The 18,831-nt window shown below is 38.7% G+C and overlaps 1 protein-coding gene and 1 non-coding gene across 4 annotated transcripts in view; both read left to right on the top strand.

Annotated features, from left to right (window-relative positions):
* The window catches only part of LOC133551888 (rab5 GDP/GTP exchange factor-like), a 24,929-nt gene continuing 6,098 nt past the window's right edge, over window positions 1–18,831 (top strand). The window contains exons 1-8 of one of the 3 annotated variants that reach the window (XM_061899071.1): window positions 1–295; window positions 703–882; window positions 3,606–3,802; window positions 5,818–5,990; window positions 6,055–6,136; window positions 6,203–6,335; window positions 6,433–6,524; window positions 16,815–17,071. In XM_061899071.1, the coding sequence (XP_061755055.1) occupies window positions 704–882; window positions 3,606–3,802; window positions 5,818–5,990; window positions 6,055–6,136; window positions 6,203–6,335; window positions 6,433–6,524; window positions 16,815–17,071 (1,113 nt within the window). In that variant the 5' untranslated portion in view covers window positions 1–295; window position 703. Of the gene's footprint in view, window positions 296–702; window positions 883–3,605; window positions 3,803–5,817; window positions 5,991–6,054; window positions 6,336–6,432; window positions 6,525–16,814; window positions 17,148–18,831 lie in introns of all 3 variants that reach the window. The other 2 variants (XM_061899072.1, XM_061899070.1) reach the window with 2 other exon arrangements.
* On the top strand, window positions 554–625 carry trnaw-cca (transfer RNA tryptophan (anticodon CCA)). The gene has a single exon. It is a non-coding gene; the product is annotated as a tRNA-Trp (tRNA).

The following is an 18,831-nucleotide window of genomic DNA, read 5'->3' on the forward strand; positions in this document are numbered from 1 at the left end:
CGAAATTCCGATCGTGCGGATAGAGCTCCTCGTATAAAAAAGAAATATGAACCCATTAAAATAAATACTACGGGAAATATTGCGCTATATTCGACATTTATCAATGAATCATGGTCATTTTTTTACATAGCGTAGTCCGTTAAATATAATTTTATCATGTTAATATCATTATAACCACTTCCGGTTATTCTCGAGGGATACTCGTCGTGACCGCGGCTAAAGTTCACCGCCGTCGGAGAGTAAAGGAGAGGATTTATATTTATGTCTACACTTCTGACAGTGAAAAACAAAAGAGGTGAGGACTTGACAGATGGCTATAAGTGCACGCTTGCAATAGTAGGCTACGGCTAACCCATGTCCTGTCGTTAGCATCTTAGCTAACGTTAGCTTAAACGTTATCGTTTACAATTCCCGCCAAAATGAAAGAGAATTGGGCGTTAGGCGCTCTCTTTTAACTGCGATGACGTCAAAAAATGAGAGCGTTAATTAGTATTTTAACGGCCGCGGAAATTAATAGTAAATCTATTTGAATAACCACCGCCGTCATTCATCAGACTCTGTGGCGCAACGGTAGCGCGTCTGACTCCAGATCAGAAGGTTGCGTGTTCAAATCACGTCAGGGTCAATGTTTTTTTTGTTTTTTTTTGTAAGTAAAAAAAAAGGTAAATATTATATTTTTTTAATTCGTCCTTCTTGTGTCAGTATGAGTCAGAAGACGGAGCGCCGCGGCATCCATGTGGACCAGTCGGAGCTGCTGTGCAAAAAGGGATGCGGTTACTACGGAAACGCAGCCTGGCAGGGCCTGTGCTCCAAGTGTTGGAGGGAGGAGTACCAGCGGGTTCGGCAAAAGCAGATCCAGGACGACTGGGCCCTCGCTGAAAAGTAAGCACTAACTTTGTCCACCGGAGAGGCTACCTGCTGGAACATTCCACCATGCAGGGGACTCTTTTCCAGGCATCCACAGTGACAGAGGCAGGGAGTGGGGAGCCGCTACTTACAGAATACATCCCAAATATACCTTGTTATTGTGCGATACTAAGATATTCAGAGAATACAGTAAAACAGTGGTTCTCAACCTTTTTTCAGTGATGTACCCCCTGTGAACTTTTTTTTAATCCAAGTACCCCCTAATCAGAGCAAAGCATTTTGGGTTGGAAAAAAGAGATAAAAAAGTTGAATACAGCACTATGTCATCAGTTTCTAAATTATTCAATTGTATAACAGTGCTCATTTGTAGTGGTCTTTCTTGAACTATTTGGAAAAAAAAGGTATAAAAATAACTAAAAACTTGTTGATAAATAAACAAGTGATTCAATTATAAATAAAGATTTCTACACATAGAAGTAGTCATTAACTTAAAGTGCCCTCTTTGGGGATTGTAATAGAGATCCTGTTATGATCCGCTGCCCGGATCATGTCATGTTCAGGTTTTGAGTCTTTTTGTCATTACGTTCTGCTAACTTTTGCCTTCCAATCCCTGGTTTGGCACTTCTTATTTATCTTGTCTCCATGGTTTATTATTTGTTCCACCTGCCACTTGTTTTTCGACGCGCACTTGTTGTCTGATTGCTGCCAGTATTTAAGCCTGCCTTCTCCCTTTGTTCAGTCTGGATCTTTCGTTTTGCGGTAAGCAACAGTCACGTTGGCTTTTCCTAAACCCTTGTACCTTTTCTAAGTAGCTCCTTAGCTTCGGCACGATCTTCTTGGACTTTTTGGACTGCATGCTAAGTTTAGCGTTAGCTTCCCGTGCGTAGGCACGCACTTTATTTTGCCTTTTGTACCAGTGTTATTTTATCATTTTTATATTAAACCACGCTCTTACCTGCTATTCCTGCCTGTCTGGTCCTCGTGCATCTTGGGGTGACTCAACACGCATCACGACGCGTTTCCAACGCAACAGATCCATCTGGATTCATGAACTTAATTCTAAACATTTCTTCACAAAAAAATAAATCTTTAACATCAATATTTATGGAACATGTCCACAAAAAATCTAGCTGTAAACACTGAATATTGCATTGTTGCCTTTCTTTTCACAGTTTATGAACTTAAATTCATATTTTGTTGAAGTATTATTCAATGAATATATTTTTAAAGGATTTTTGAATTGTTGCTATTTTTAGAATATTTAAAAAAAATCTCACGTACCCCTTGGCATACCTTTAAGTACCCCCAGGGGTACGCGTACCCCCATTTGAGAACCACTTCAATAAAACACAGCCAATCTCTACCTGCCAGCGAGCGCCGCTAATCGCTAGTTTGAAGCTTCAGGGTTAATAGCTCGCTGTCTCAAATGCGAAAATTATCGTAAAAAAATACGGCATAATAATTATTCATTCATGTTTCAATTCAAAACCTGCCGGTTACAGAGAGGAGGGTGACCATGTCACTGGCATTTATACAGCAACGTTAAAAATAAACATAAAAATGTAACCGACCAAATATTTTACGGTCCCTTGCAATACTTCTGCGGAGCCCCTGTTAAAAACAAGACAACCTTTATCCATCTCTCATTAGTCACGTTTAATTACGAGGCAACTGAGGACTAATAGCACGAAATTGCCATTAAATAATTGAATGGTTTGACAGTTGCCGTAATTATCAGTAATTAATATCAGCACTTTTCTCTATTTTTCAAAATGTTTTTGTTGATTTGATTTCTTTAATATATATGAAATCCATGCACTAATATATATATATATATACACACACACACACATATTCAATCTATGTGTGTATATACTGTATATCCATCATATATACACACACTAGTCTGTATATATTTGTATATACATAAATATATACACATATATACATACTGTATATATAGATATACACACACACACACACATATATGTATGTGTGTGTGTGTGCAAACCACACACAGTGGTTTGCATATCTATACCTATACAGACTATATATATATATATATATATATATATATATATATATATTTATATATATATATATATATACACATACATACACACTAGTGTATATATACACATATATAGATGTGTGGGTGTATATTATATGTGTGTATACATATATACATACACACATATGTATATACATATATATAAATGTATATGTATATACAGTAATATATATATATACTACTGTATATATAGATATATATATAACTATATATATATATGCATATATATATAACTGGGTATATATACATATATAAATATGTATATATATGTACGGATGTATATATGTATATTATTATATGTATATATATATATATGTATGTATATAGATAACTATATATGTGCATATATATATAACTATATATGTATATATGAATATATATATGTATATATATGCATATATGTATATGTACATATATGTATATATATGTGTGTGTGTGTATAGATATATATATATATATATATATATATATATATATATATATATATATATATATATATATGTATATATGTATGTACCCGTCTATATCCACTTGCTGGTTATTTCCTGATCCACCATGTTTTTCTTCTGATGCATTGGATTTGTTATAACACCTTTTTCTGTTTAATTGCAGTGTTGTCACCTTCATCATTCTCGCTAAGTCCTTAATAACATGTTCCCTTCTTCAGGCTGCAGCGGGAGGAGGAGGCGGCCGCCTACACCAGCAGTCATGGCGGGCCAGCTCAGACCCAGTCCACGCCGTCCACAAACACCTCACTCGGACCCTTCTCCAAGTTTGAGGAGAAAAAAACCAACGAGAAGACACGGAAAGTGACGACGGTCAAGAAGTTCTTCAGCTCGTCGTCCCGCACCGCTCCCAAGAAAGGTACGTCCAGTAAATCATCAACAAAGGAGCAAAACATATCTTACGCTTCACATATTTTACTTTCAGCTGTGCATGAACGTTTTACAGCGCATGCTGAGCTAGATCAACAGGCTGATCACACTTTTTCTTCGGGAGTTGATTTTGAAAAACTACAAAACCCAAAACTAGTGAAGTTGCCACGTTGTGTAAATGGTAAATAAAAACAGAATACAATGATTTGCAAATCCTTTTTAACTTATATTCAATTGAATAGACTGCAAAGACAAGATACTTAATGTTTCAACTGAGAAACATATTTTTCTAAATAATCATTAACTTAGAATTCAATGGCAGCAACACATTGCAAAAAAGTTGTCACAGAGGTATTTTTACCACTGTGTTGCATGGCCTTTCCTTTTAATACAACTCAGTAAATGTTTTGGGATCTGAGGAGACCATTTTTTAAAACTCTTTCAGGTGGAATTCTTCCCCATTCTTGCTTGATATACAGCTTAAGTTGTTCAACAGTCCGGGGTCTCCGTTGTGGTATTTTAGGCTTCATAATGCACCACACATTTTTAATTGGTCAGTCTAGTACCCACACTCTTTTACTATGAAGCCACGCTGTTGTAACACGTGGCTTGGCATTGTCTTGCTGAAATAAGCAGGGGCGTCCATGATAATGTTGCTTGGATGACAACATATGTTGCTCCAAAACATGTATGTACCTTTCAGCATTAATGGTGCCTTCACAGATGTGTAAGTTACCTATGCCTTGGGCACTAATACACCACCACACCATCACAGATGCGGACTTTTCAAATTTGCGCCTATAACAATCAGGATGGTTCTTTTCCTCTTTATTCTGGAGGACACCACATCCACAGTTTCAAAAAGCAATTTAAAATGTGGACTCGTCAGACCACAGACCACTTTTCCACTTTGCATCAGTCCATCTTAGATGAGCTCGGGCCCAGCGAAGCCGGCAGCGTTTCTGGGTGTTGTTGATAAATGGCTTTGACTTCGCATAATAGAGTTTTAACTTGCACTTCCAGATGTAGTGACAAACTGAAGTTACTGACAGTGGTTTTCTCAAGTGTTCCTGGTGGTGATATCATTTACACACTGATGTCGCTTTTCGATGCAGTACCGTCTGAGTGATCGAAGGTTCATTATATCATCGCTTACGTGCAGTGATTTCTCCAGATTCTCTGAACCTTGTGAAGATATTTCAGACCGTACATGGTGAAATACCTAAATTCCTTGCAATAGCTCATTGAAAAATGTTTTACTTAAACTGTTGGACAATTTGCTCACGCATTTGTTCACAAAGTGATGAACCTTCGCCCCATCCTTGTTTGTGAATGACTGAGCATTTCATGGAAGCTGCTTTTATACCCAATCATGGCTCCCACCTGTTCCTAATTAGCCTGTTCAGCTGTGGGATGCTCCAAATAAGTGTTTGATGAACCTTCCTCGACTTTCTCAGTCTTTTTTGCCACTTGTGCCAGCTTTTTTGAAACATGTTGCAGGCATCAAATTCCAAAATGAGCTAACATTTGCGAAAAATAACGTTTTCCAGTTCGAACGTCAAGTATCTTGCCTTTGCAGTCCATTCAATTGAATATAGGTTGAAAAGGATTAGCAAACCATTGTATTCTGTTTTTATTTACCATTTGCGCAACATGCCAACTTCACTGGTTTTGGGTTTTGTACATCAGGAGGTCGCCTACAGCCACAGCCGTTAATCGTTATGTTGTTCAGCATTCACAACTATGGTATTCTTCACTAGAGCTTTGATATCTTTATTTATATTTGTCTATCTTGCTTCCTGTAGCACATTTCTCAACCAATTTATACCGATGAAAGACCAAAATGTTGAGCTGGATCGGTACATCTGGGGACATTCTTCAAAAATGTCCACGTTTTGCGCAAATGGACCATTTTCTGCGACTACTGTCCCCTTTGAAATGAATTTATTCAAAGTTTTACACTTTTTTTAAAGCTCATTTCGCATATAACTCGGTTCTGTTCAGAATCTCCCGAGGTGAAGACGACAAGTCCCTCCATTAGTCGCCATGCTAGACTGGACTTGGACTCGGACCAGGTCTCCAGGGACTTTGTGGAGTTTTTGAGGAGCCTTCAGCGGCCGGGCCGAGAGATCCACAAACAGAGTCGGAGCTTCCTTGTCAGCATGTCCGGCAAGAAGGTGACTGGTTTGATGTAGTGGGACCTCACGTGGACCTCAATGCTGTCCCTCGGATGTCTTCCAGGACTTGAATGCGGAAGAACTGTCAGAGTGTGTTCAGGACTTCTACCAGAACATGACGGACCGCCTGACCATTCACTTCAAAGGTGGGCGGTCTTTGTCGTGGTCTTCGTCAAAGATGAGTTGTTGTCCTCAAACCTTATCTTCTCCAGGTTCCTCCGAGGACGTGGAGCAGGTGATGGACCAGGTGGAAAAGTACATCATGTCTCATTTGTACAAAAGCGTTTTCTGCCCGGAGACCTCGGACGACGAGAACAAGGACCTGGCCATGCAGAACAGGATCAGGTTGGTGATGTCGGTCTTACGCCGTAAAAACGTACGTTCACGCATAAAAAGCGTTGTCTTGGGGCCTTGGCCTTGGCCTCGGTCTCGGTCTTTGCAGAGCTCTACACTGGGTCAACATCCACATGCTCTGTGTGCCCATGGACCAGGAAATACCACAAGTGTCTGACAACGTGCTCAAAGCCATAACAGGTCACTTAATTATATCAGACAGTATTATATTAAAGTCGTGGTCGAAAGTTTACATACACTTGTGTATCCCAGGTAGGCATGGTGTTCCTGGGAGTAAAGGCCTCACCTATTCTCCTCCAAACGTATTGCTGCGAAATTTGTTAGTTTTCTGACATGGACTTGTTTCTTCAGCATTGTCGAAACATTTAAGTCAGGACTTTGGGAAGGCCATTTTAAAATTTTAATTCTAGCCTGATTTAACCATTTCTTTACCATTTTTGACATGTGTTTTTGGGGTCATTGTCCTGTTGGAACAGCCAACTGCGCCCAAGACCCAACCTCTGGGCTGCCACAGAACTCTCCTCCATAAAGTCTTATCTTTTTCCATGTGATGTCAGATGAAACTAAAATTGAGCTGTTTGGCCACAATGCCCAGCAATATGTTTGGAGGAGAAAAGGTAAGGCCTTTAATTCCAGGACCACCATACCTATCGTCAAGCATGGTGGTGGTAGTATTATGCTCTGGGCCTGTTTTGCTGCCAATGGAACTGGTGCTTTACAGAGAGTAAATGGGACAATGCATAAAGAGGATTACCTCCAAATTCTTCAGGACAACCTAAAGTCATTAGCCCGGAGGTTGGGTCTTGGGCACAGTTGGGTGTTCCAACAGGACAATGACCCCCAAACATTTTTCAAAAGCATACTTGCCAACCTTTATATATATATATATAGATATATATGAGTAATCCGTTCATGAATGAGTAGGTCTGATATACAAAATTTGCAAGAAGCATACCCCTTTCCCTTCGAACTGTCCTGGATGAACTGAAATTATTTTTTCCAATCATTTTGGAAATTGCAAGCGCACTTCTTCTTCTTACTCGTCGTCACCATGTCTCTTCTTCGTTCTTCTGCTTCGTCTCCGTTATGTTTTTTGGACATTACTACTTGCCGTAGTTGTAAAGCAATGCATGATGGGAATCCGGATGTTGTGTGTCAGTGTATTGAAGGGGAACATTATCACCAGACCTATGTAAGCGTCAATATATACCTTGATGTTGCAGAAAAAAGACCATATATTTTTTTAACCGAATTCCGAACTCTAAATGGGTGAATTTTTGCGAATTAAACGCCTTTCTATTATTTGCTGTCGGAGCGAAGACGTCAGAACGTGACGTCACATAGGTAGTCAACCGCCATTTTCTCAAACACATTCTAAACATTTAGTCAAATCCTTTTGGAAATTGCAAGCGCACTTCTTTTTCTTACTCGTCGTCGCCATGTCTCTTCTTCGTTCTTCTGCTTCGTCTCCGTTATGTTTTTTGGACATTACTACTTGCCGTAGTTGTGAAGCAATGCATGATGGGAATCCGGATGTTGTGTGTCAGTGTATTAAAGGGGAACATTATCACCAGACCTATGTAAGCGTCAATATATACCTTGATGTTGCAGAAAAAAGACCATATATTTTTCAACCGATTTCCGAACTCAAAATGGGTGAATTTTTGCGAATTAAACGCCTTTCTATCATTTGCTGTCTGAGCGAAGATGTCCCAACGAGACGTCACATAGGTAGTCAACCGCCATTTTCTCCAACACATTACAAACATTGAGTCAAATCAGCTCTGTTATTTTCCGTTTTTTTGACTGTTTTCCGTACCTTGGAGACATCATGCCTCGTCGGTGTGTTATCGGAGGGTGTAACAACACGATCAGGGATAAGTTCAAGTTGATTTACGTAAAATGTGCATCAATTAGCACGGCATGCTAATCGATGCTAACATGCTATTTAGGCTAGCTGTATGTACATTTGTAGCTATATTTGCTTCCAGCGTTTCCCTCCACCCACATTTAATGCCAAACAAACACTTACCAATCGACGGATTTAAGTTGTTCCAGTGTCACAAGATGCGAAAGTCCTGACCGTTTGGTCCGCACAATTTACTGGCGATGCTAAGGCAGACATGGCCGAATAGCGTCAATAGTTATTCGCTCAATAGCTTCAGTTTCTTCTTCAATTTCGTTTTCGCTATCTGCCTCCATACTCCAACCATCCGTTTCAATACATGCGTAATCTGTTGAATCGCTTAAACCGCTCTAATCCGAGTCTGAATCCGAGCTAATGTCGCTATATCTTGCTGTGCTATCCGCCTGGATGGCATGTATATCACTGGATGACGTCACAGGAAAATGGACGGTGGCTTCACAGATAGCGAAAATCAGGCACTTTAAAGCCTTTTTCGGGATATTCCACGCTGGGTAATATTTGGAAAAAAACTTCGAAAAATACAATAAGCCACTGGGAACTGATTTTTATTGGTTTTAACCCTTCTAAAATTGTGATAATGTTTCCCTTTAACGTGCCGGCTTGAATAAACACTCGCTGAGAAATGGCTCCGTGCCTGCCTACTTTATGAATTATAGATACACTTATGGATAACGGAGACATATATAATAGTCTCCTTTTCAGGTGAGAGAGGACGCTAAAGGCAGTGCCTTCAAGGCACACCCCCAATGTTGTTGTCCGGGTGGAAATCGGGAGATATTTTGCCCCGGGGGATTTTCGGGAGGGGCACTGAAATTCGGGAGGGTTGGCAAGTATGATCAAAAGTGGTAAAGGAATGACTAAATCAGGCTCGAAATAAGGTTTTTGTTATGTTTTACTAAGGGGAGATGACGGCAACAGACACCAGGGGGTGATGTTCAATAATGTATATTATATATATATATATATTTAATAATAATAATAAACTATACTAACTAATAAATTAAACTAAGAAAATGGAGTGTGTGACAAAAACCCAGGAGTGTGTATGTATGAGGCTAGGTGCAAGGTCAACTGAAGTGTGTGTTACCAAATGTTGTCGAGAGTGAAGGAACAAGGCAGTCCGAGGGGCAGGAGAGATGAGGCTAGATCCGTGTTCAGGCGAGGGTCGGGAATCGAGGAAGGCAGTCCAAACACACAGGGGAAACAACGGGAGATCTCGAAGGGCAAGGCACTGCGGTAGAGTAACACAGACGTAAGAATCACAGAGGGAAAATAAACAACAGTGAGAGAGCATAAGGCTTACGGTACACCAAGAGGTAACTAAGTTCACGCATCGATGCTTGGGTCCACTGGTCCTTTATCCAGCTAGCCCTCATCAGTACCAGGTGTGCAGATTGCCGATCGTCTGCAGGCTTGTCGCTGCGTAGGCGTGCTGCGCTCGGGGCGTGTTAAGGGGGGGAGAAGTCAGAACTATGACACTCAGTTGCAGGAGGGAAGCGGGTTCGAATCCACGGCGTGACAGTTTTAGAATGGCACTACCAAAGCCCTGACTTAAACGTGTGAACAATGCTGAAGAAACAAGTCCATGTCAGAAAACCAACACATTTAGCTGAACCGCACGAAATTTGTCTTGAAGAGTGGTCAAAAATCCAACCAGAAGCTTGCCAGAAGCTTGTGGATGGCTAGCAAAAGCGCCTTATTGCAGTGAAACTTGCCAAGGGACATGTAAGCAAATATGAACATTGCTGTATGTACACTTTTGACCCAGCAGATTTGCTCACATTTTCTGTAGACCCATAATAAATTCATAAAAGAACCAAACTTCACAAAGGTTTTTTTGTGACCAACAAGTATGTGCTCCAATCACTCTATCAAAAAAAAAAATAGTTGTAGAAATGATTGGAAACTCAAGACAGCCATGACATTATGTTCTTTACAAGTGTATGTAAACTTTTGACTGCGACTGTATATAATATAATATTATACAGTATTACATTATATTGTGTGTGTATGTGTGTGTGTGTGTGTGTGTGTGTATTTATGGTGAGTGCTATCAGTGTGACAATATCAACGCAATATTTCCGCTAGTAACTTATTCTCTTCCATTACACGCAATTGTATTAAGCAAAACAAAATCAATAGTACACAATCACTAAACAAAAGCAAAAACTACTATTTACTACCCATTTAAAATCCTTTTTGCCCTCAAAGTCCTCGTGTGTCCGGGTAATTATTCTCGGAATTTGTAAATTTTAACAAAAAAAAAAAAACAAGGAAATATTTTTGAGAAACTAAAAATATCAATCTACCGTATTTCCTTGAATTGCCGCATGTATGCGCCTGCCTTCGCAAAAAAATTCGCAAAAAAATTAGCGCATGCTTAGTGTTACCGCCTGGTCAAACTCGGTACGTCACGTCATTTTCAAAATGGAAGAGGCTGATTTCAATATCGGTAATTTGAAATCGCATAAATGGAAGAAGATTAAGAGCTGTTCAGTAGGATTTAAGGTCCAAGCTTACATCACACTCAATTTTTTACTGCATGCCTTTGGTAAGTGCCGGAGTGAGAAAGTTTTAAAATAATTAGCGCATGCTTACTTTTACCGCATGCCTTTGGTAAGCGCAGGAGTGAGAAAGGGTTTTAAATTAATTACCGTCCTGGCGGCAATTCAAGGAAATACGGTAATCAGTCTAGTATCGATCATGTACTGATATCACCTTTAGTATTGACGCCAACAATTTATGGATCTGCCCATGTGAATCTTAGAAGTATGTTAGCTGTTTTTTTGTGAATTTCCTACTATTTAACCAAATAATAATGGAATTGCTTTCTTGGCGCCATCTTATGCTGGCATTTTAGCAAATTTAATTATTTTTAACATAACCATTGATTTCGTTACTTGGCGCCATCTTAGAGGTTTGGTAGCTGTTCTCCTGTTAGCATGCTAAATGCTAATGTCACCATCCTAATATTTTATACTCGCATTTTAACAGCTTTTGTACTTTTTAACTTAATAATCATGGATTCTGTTGTTTTGTACGTTCTTGGAAGTATGCTAACTCTTCTAATCATACCAACATTTGGCATTTCAAGACGTAATCAGTCTAGTATCGATCAAATACTGATATTACTTTTAGTATTGACGCCACCAATTTATGGATCTGCCCGTGTGCATTTTAGAATTTGCTAGCTGTTCCCCTGTTTTATGGTAGCATTTTTGTGAATTTCGTACATTTTAACCTAATAAAAATGGAATTGGTTTATTGGTGCCATCCTAAAAGGTATGTTATCGGTTTCCCTGCTAGCAGGCAAAATCCTAATGTTAGCATGCTATCATTTTAGCAAATTTCATTCTTGTTAACATAGTAATTGAATGTTAGCATGCTAACATTTTATGCTAGCATTTTAGCAAATTTAATTATTTTTAACACAATCATGGATTTTGTTATTTGGCGCTTTCACGCCAAATTTCTTCTCCCTACAAAAAACTTTCCCCCCCATTTACTTCCGGGGTCATGACTAATACAACGTTTTGTTAACGCTATATTATAAAAATATAACGCTATATTATAAAAATACAGACGTTTTGTTAACGCTATATTATAAAAAAAATAAAACACAATTTACAAACACAAGCTATGGGATGACATAAGAGGAAACGTGACCCCGGAAGTAAATGCGTCATGTATTTATTATTCTTTACAATAAAAAAAAACTGAAAAAAAACTTTACCATTGATTTAAATTGTCAGGAAAGAAGAGGAAGTAATTTAAAAGGTTAAAAGGTAAATGTGTTTAAAAATCCCAAAATTATTTGTAAGGTTGTATTTTTTCTCTAATATTGTCTTTCTGAAAGTTATAAGAAGCAAAGTAAAAAAAAATAATGAATTTATTTAAACAAGTGAAGACCAAGTCTTTAAAATATTATCTTGGATTTTCAAATTCTATTTGAGTTTTGTCTCTCTTAGAATTAAAAAAGTCGAGCAAAGCGAGACCAGCTTGCTAGTAAATAAATACAATTTAAAAAATAGAGGCAGCTCACTGGTAAGTGCTGCTGTTTGAGCTATTTTTAGAACAGACCAGCGGGCGACTCATCTGGTCCTTACGGGCACCGCGTTGGTGACCCCTGTATTATATCATGTTATGTAATGTTGTATCACATCATACAGTATCATATTTCATCATCATCATGATCTTGGTAATTGATCCCGGTAATGGTTGAAAGGCTCGGAAGCTCAGTCAGAAGTGGACTTTATAGAATGTTCCAGCATGAAAGCAATTCAGTGTTAGGCTTGTGTAATACAACAAGGAAACACAAGAGGGCAGTGTTTCAGCATGTGCACCAAAAGGACAACAATGGACTGCATGATCATTTTTGTAAGTCATCATAAAGAGTTATTCACACTTAGAAGTAGTTGTTTGCAAGGATAATAATGATTTATAAATAGCTATCTGCCGTTCAAATGAGTTATTTGCAGTTTTAAGTAGTTTTTTGAAGTTCCAAGTAGTTATATTCAGTAATTTGCAGTTCCAAGTAGTTATTTTAAGTTACGAGTAGTTATTTGCAGTAATTTGAAGTTCTAAGTAGTTATTTGCAGTAATATGAAGTACCAAGTAGTTGTTTGAAGTTTCAAGTAGTTGTTTGCAGTTCCAAGTAGTTGTTTGAAGTTCCAAGTAGTTGTTTGCGGTAATTTGCAGTTCCAAGTAGTAATTTAAAGTTCCAAGTAGTTATTTGCAGTAATTTGAAATTCCAAGTAGTTATTTGAAGTTCCAAGTAGTTATTTGAAGTTCCAAGTAGTTATTTGCAGTAATTTGAAATTCCAAGTAGTTATTTGAAGTTCCAAGTTGTTATTTGAAGTTCCAAGTAGTTATTTGAAGTTCCAAGTAGTTATTTGAAGTTCCAAGTAGTTATTTGAAGTTCCAAGTAGTTGTTTGAAGTTCCAAGTAGTTATTTGCGGTAATTTGCAGTTCCAAGTAGTTATTTGTAGTTCAAGTAGTTGTTTGAAATTCCAAGTAGTTATTTGCAGTAATTTGAAATTCCAAGTAGTTATTTGAAGTTCCAAGTAGTTATTTGAAGTTCCAAGTAGTTGTTTGAAGTTCCAAGTAGTTATTTGCGGTAATTTGCAGTTCCAAGTAGTTATTTGTAGTTCAAGTAGTTATTTGCGGTAATTTGCAGTTCCAAGTAGTAATTTAAAGTTCCAAGTAGTTATTTGCAGTAATTTGAAATTCCAAGTAGTTATTTGAAGTTCCAAGTAGTTATTTGCAGTAATTTGAAATTCCAAGTAGTTATTTGAAGTTCCAAGTAGTTATTTGAAGTTCCAAGTAGTTATTTGAAGTTCCAAGTAGTTATTTGCAGTAATTTGAAATTCCAAGTAGTTATTTGAAGTTCCAAGTAGTTATTTGAAGTTCCAAGTAGTTATTTGAAGTTCCAAGTAGTTATTTGAAGTTCCAAGTAGTTATTTGCAGTAATTTGAAATTCCAAGTAGTTATTTGAAGTTCCAAGTAGTTATTTGAAGTTCCATGTAGTTATTTGCAGTAATTTGAAATTCCAAGTAGTTATTTGAAGTTCCAAGTAGTTATTTGAAGTTCCAAGTAGTTATTTGCAGTAATTTGAAATTCCAAGTAGTTATTTGAAGTTCCAAGTAGTTATTTGAAGTTCCAAGTAGTTATTTGCAGTAATTTGAAATTCCAAGTAGTTATTTGAAGTTCCAAGTAGTTATTTGAAGTTCCAAGTAGTTGTTTGAAGTTCCAAGTAGTTATTTGCGGTAATTTGCAGTTCCAAGTAATTTGAAGTTCCATGTAGTTATTTGCAGTAATTTGCAGTTCCAAGTAGTTATTTGTAGTTCAAGTAGTTATTTGCGGTAATTTGCAGTTCCAAGTAGTAATTTGAAGTACCATGCAGTTATTTGCAGTAATTTGCAGTTCCAAGTAGTTATTTGTAGTTCACGTAGTTTTTTGTAGTTCCAAGTAGTTATTTGCAGTAATTTGCAGTTCCAAGCAGTTATTTGCAGTTCCAAGTAGTTATTTGCAGTAATTTGAAGTTTCAAGTAGTTATTTGTGGTAATTTGCAGTACCAAGTAGTAATTTGTAGTTCTAGTAGTTATTTGTAGTTCCAAGTAGTTATTTGTAGTCTAAGTAGTTATTTGTAGTTCAAAGTAGTTATTTGCAGTAATTTGCAGTTCCAAGTAGTAATTTGTAGTTCTAGTAGTTATTTGTAGTTCCAAGTAGTTATTTGTAGTTCAAAGTAGTTATTTGCCGTAATTTGCAGTTCCAAGTAGTAATTTGTAGTCCTAGTAGTTATTTGTAGTTCCAAGTAGTTATTTGTAGTTCAAGTAGTTATTTGTAGTTCCAAGTAGTTATTTGTAGTTCAAAGTAGTTATTTGCGGTAATTTGCAGTTCCAGATAGTAATTTGTAGTTCTAGTAGTTATTTGTAGTTCCAAGTAGTTATTTGTAGTTCAAGTAGTTATTTGTAGTTCCACGTAGTTTTTTGTGGTTATTTGCAGTTCCAAGTAGTTATTTGTAGTTCCAAGTAGTTATTTGTAGTTCAAGTAGTAATTTGTAGTTCAAAGTAGTTATTTGCCGTAATTTGCAGTTCCAAGTAGTAATTTGTAGTTCTAGTAGTTATTTGTAGTTCCAAGTAGTTATTTGTAGTTCAAGTAGTTATTTGTAGTTCCAAGTAGTTATTTGTAGTTCAAAGTAGTTATTTGCGGTAATTTGCAGTTCCAGATAGTAATTAGTAGTTCTAGTAGTTATTTGTAGTTCCAAGTAGTTATTTGTAGTTCCAAGTAGTTATTTGTGGTAATTTGCAGTTCCAAGTAGTTATTTGTAGTTCAAGTAGTTATTTGTACAAACCCCGTTTTCATATGAGTTGGGAAATTATGTTAAATGTAAATATAAACGGAATACAATGATTTGCAAATCCTTTTCAACCCATATTCAGTTGAATATGCTACAAAGACAACATATTTGATGTTCAAACTGATAAACTTTATTTTTTTTTTTTTGCAAATAATAATTAACTTAAAATTTAATTGCTGCAACACGTGCCAAAGTAGTTGGGAAAGGGCATGTTCACCACTGTGTTACATCACCTTTTCTTTTAACAACACCCAATAAACGTTTGGGAACTGAGGAAACTAATTGTTGAAGCTTTGAAAGTGGAATTCTTTCCCATTCTTGTTTTATGTAGAGCTTCAGTCCTTCAACAGTCCGGTGTCTCCGCTGTCGTATTTTACGCTTTATTATGCGCCACACATTTTCGATGGGAGACAGGTCTGGACTGCAGGCGGGCCAGGAAAGTACCCGCACTTTTTTACTACGAAGCCACGCTGTTGTAACACGTGCTGAATGTGGCTTGGCATTGTCTTGCTGAAATAAGCAGGGGCGTCCATGAAAAAGAAGGCGCTTGGATGGCAGAATATGTTGTTCCAAAACCTGTATGTACCTTTCCGCATTAATGGTGCCTTCACCGATGTGTAAGTTACCCATGCCTTGGGCACTAATGCACCCCCATACCATCACAGATGCTGGCTTTTCAACTTTGCGTCCATAACAGTCTGGTAGGTTCGCTTCCCCTTTGGTCCGGATGACACGATGGCGAATATTTCCAAATATAATTTGAAATGTGGACTCGTCAGACCACAGAACACTTTTCCACTTTGCATCAGTCCACGGTGGCGTTTCTGGATGTTGTTGATAAATGGCTTTCGCTTTGCATAGTAAAATAGAATAGAAAGTACTTTTAGAAGAGCTTTAACTTGCACTTACAGATGTAGCGACGAACTGTATTTAGTGACAGGGGTTTTATGAAGTGTTCCTGAGCCCATGTGGTGATATCCTTTAGAGATTGATGTCGGTTTTTGATACAGTGCTGTCTGAGGGATCTAAGGTCACGGTCATTCAATGTTGGTTTCCACCATGCCGCTTACGTGGAGTGATTTTTCCAGATTCTCTGAACCTTTTGATGATATTATGGACCGTAGATGTTGAAATCCCTAAATTTCTTGCAATTGCACTTTGAGAAACGTTGTTCTTAAACTGTTTTGACTATTTGCTCACGCAGTTGTGGACAAAGGGGTGTACCTTGCCCCATCCTTTCTTGTGAAAGACTGAGCATTTTTTGAGAAGCTGCTTTTATACCCAATCATGGCCCCCACCTGTTCCCAATTAGCCTGCACACCTGTGGGATGTTCCAAATAAGTGTTTGATGAGCATTCCTCAACCATATCAGTATTTATTGCCACCTCTCCCAACTTCTTTGTCACGTGTTGCTGGCATCAAATTCTAAAGTTAATGATTATTTGCAGGAAAAAAAAAAAAGGTTTATCAGTTTGAACATCATTAATGTTGTCTTTGTAGCATATTCAACTGAATATGGCTTGAAAATGAGTTGCAAATTATTGTATTGTGTTTATATTTACATCTAACACAATTTCCCAACTCATATGGAAACGGGGTTGGTAGATGTCAAGACGCAAGTACAGTGTCAAGTGTCAAGTGTGCAGACGTCAGAGTAGTGGAAGTAACATTCCTCTTGTGGCAGACATCATGGAGATGGACTCCAAGAAGGTTCCCAGGGACAAGCTGGCGTGCGTCACGCGCTGCAGCAAGCACATCTTCGCCGCCATCAGAGGCACCAAGAGCGAGCCGGCGTCGGCGGACGACTTCCTGCCCGCCCTCATTTACGTGGTCCTGAAGGCCAACCCGCCGCGGCTGCAGTCCAACATCCAGTACATCACACGCTTCTGCAAGCCCAGCAGGCTGATGACGGGGGAGGACGGATACTACTTCACTAACCTGGTCTGCACCGTCACCATGGCAACCACGTCAACTAACATTTGCACCGCAGCAAGTTGCAGGCTGACTTCACTTTCATGTAATATAAACACGTCCATTGCACTGTACCACTAGGTGGCGCTCTCATAGACTTAATGTAAAATGTATGTCAACAAACCGGAAAGAAAACTACAAATATATGTTTTGTTGCGAGTTAGCTGCCTGGTGGGGTACGTTGTGGTGGTCTACAAGCATGCACCGCAATCTGTTGACACCATGGTGAAATACTCCAGGACCATCTCGTCCAATCAGAAGCAGTTGTTAATTTTTTGTAGCTCGACAAAAAAATGAAAACTTTTCTATTCATGCTTTAAGTGTAGATCAGACCAATCCAAGTCTAGTTCTGAGCAGTCCAAGTCTAGATCTGACCAGTTCAAGTCTAGATCAGACCTGTCCAAGTCTAGATCTGACCAGTTCAAGTCTAGATCAGACCTGTCCAAGTCTAGATCTGACCAGTTCAAGTCTAGATCAGACCAGTCAAAGACTAGATCTGACCAGTTCAAGTCTAGATCAGGCCAGTCAAAGACTAGATCTGACCAGTCCAAGTCTAGATCAGACCAGTCCAAGTCTAGATCAGATCATTCCAAGACTAGATCTGACCAGTCCAAGACTAGATCTGACCAGTCCAAGACTAGATCTGACCAGTCCAAGTCTAGATCTGACCAGTTCAAGTCTAGATCAGACCAATCTAAGACTAGATCAGATCAGTCCAAGACAAGATCTGACCAATCTAAGACTAGATCAGACCAGTCCAAGTCTGGATCAGACTAGTCCAAGTCTAGAGTAGACCAGTTCCAGTCTAGATCAGACCAGTCCCAGTCTAGATCTGACCAGTTCAAGTATAGATCTGACCAGTTCAAGTCCAGATCTGACTAGTCCAAGTTTAGATCTGACCAGTCCAAGTCTAGTTCAGACCAGTCCAAGTCTGGATCAGACCAGTCCAAGTCTAGATCAGATCAGTCCAAGACAAGATCTGACCAGTCTAAGACTAGATCTGACCAGTCCAAGACTATATCTGACCAGTCCAAGTCTAAATCTGACCAGTTCAAGTCCAGATCTGACTAGTCCAAGTTTAGATCTGACCAGTCCAAGTCTAGTTCAGACCAGTCCAAGTCTGGATCAGACCAGTCCAAGTCTAGATCAGATCAGTCCAAGACAAGATCTGACCAATCTAAGACTAGATCAGACCAGTCCAAGTCTAGTTTATATCAGTCCCAGTCTAGATCAGACCAGTCCAAATCTAGATCAGACCAGTCCAAGTCTGGATCAGACCAGTCCAAGACAAGATCTGACCAGTCCAAGACAAGATCTGACCAGTCCAAGTCCATATTAGACCAATCCAAGTCTAGATCAGACCAGACCCAAGTCTAGATCAAACCAGTCCAAGTCTAGATCTGACCAGTTCAAGTCTAGATCAGGCCAGTCAAAGACTAGATCTGACCAATCCAAGTCTAGATCAGACCAGTCCAAGTCTAGATCAGATCATTCCAAGACTAGATCTGACCAGTCCAGGACTAGATCTGACCAGTCCAAGTCCAGATCTGATTAATCCAAGTCTAGATCTGACCAGTCCAAGTCTGGATCAGACCAGTCCAAGTCTAGATCAAATCAGTCCAAGACTAGATCTGACCAATCTAAGACTAGATCTGACCAGTCCAAGTCTAGAGCTGACCAGTCAAAGACTAGATCTGACCCTTCCAAGACTAGATCAGACCAGTCCAAGT

The sequence above is a fragment of the Nerophis ophidion genome, linkage group LG04 (genome assembly GCF_033978795.1).
Source record: "Nerophis ophidion isolate RoL-2023_Sa linkage group LG04, RoL_Noph_v1.0, whole genome shotgun sequence".
NCBI classification, from domain to species: domain Eukaryota; kingdom Metazoa; phylum Chordata; class Actinopteri; order Syngnathiformes; family Syngnathidae; genus Nerophis; species Nerophis ophidion.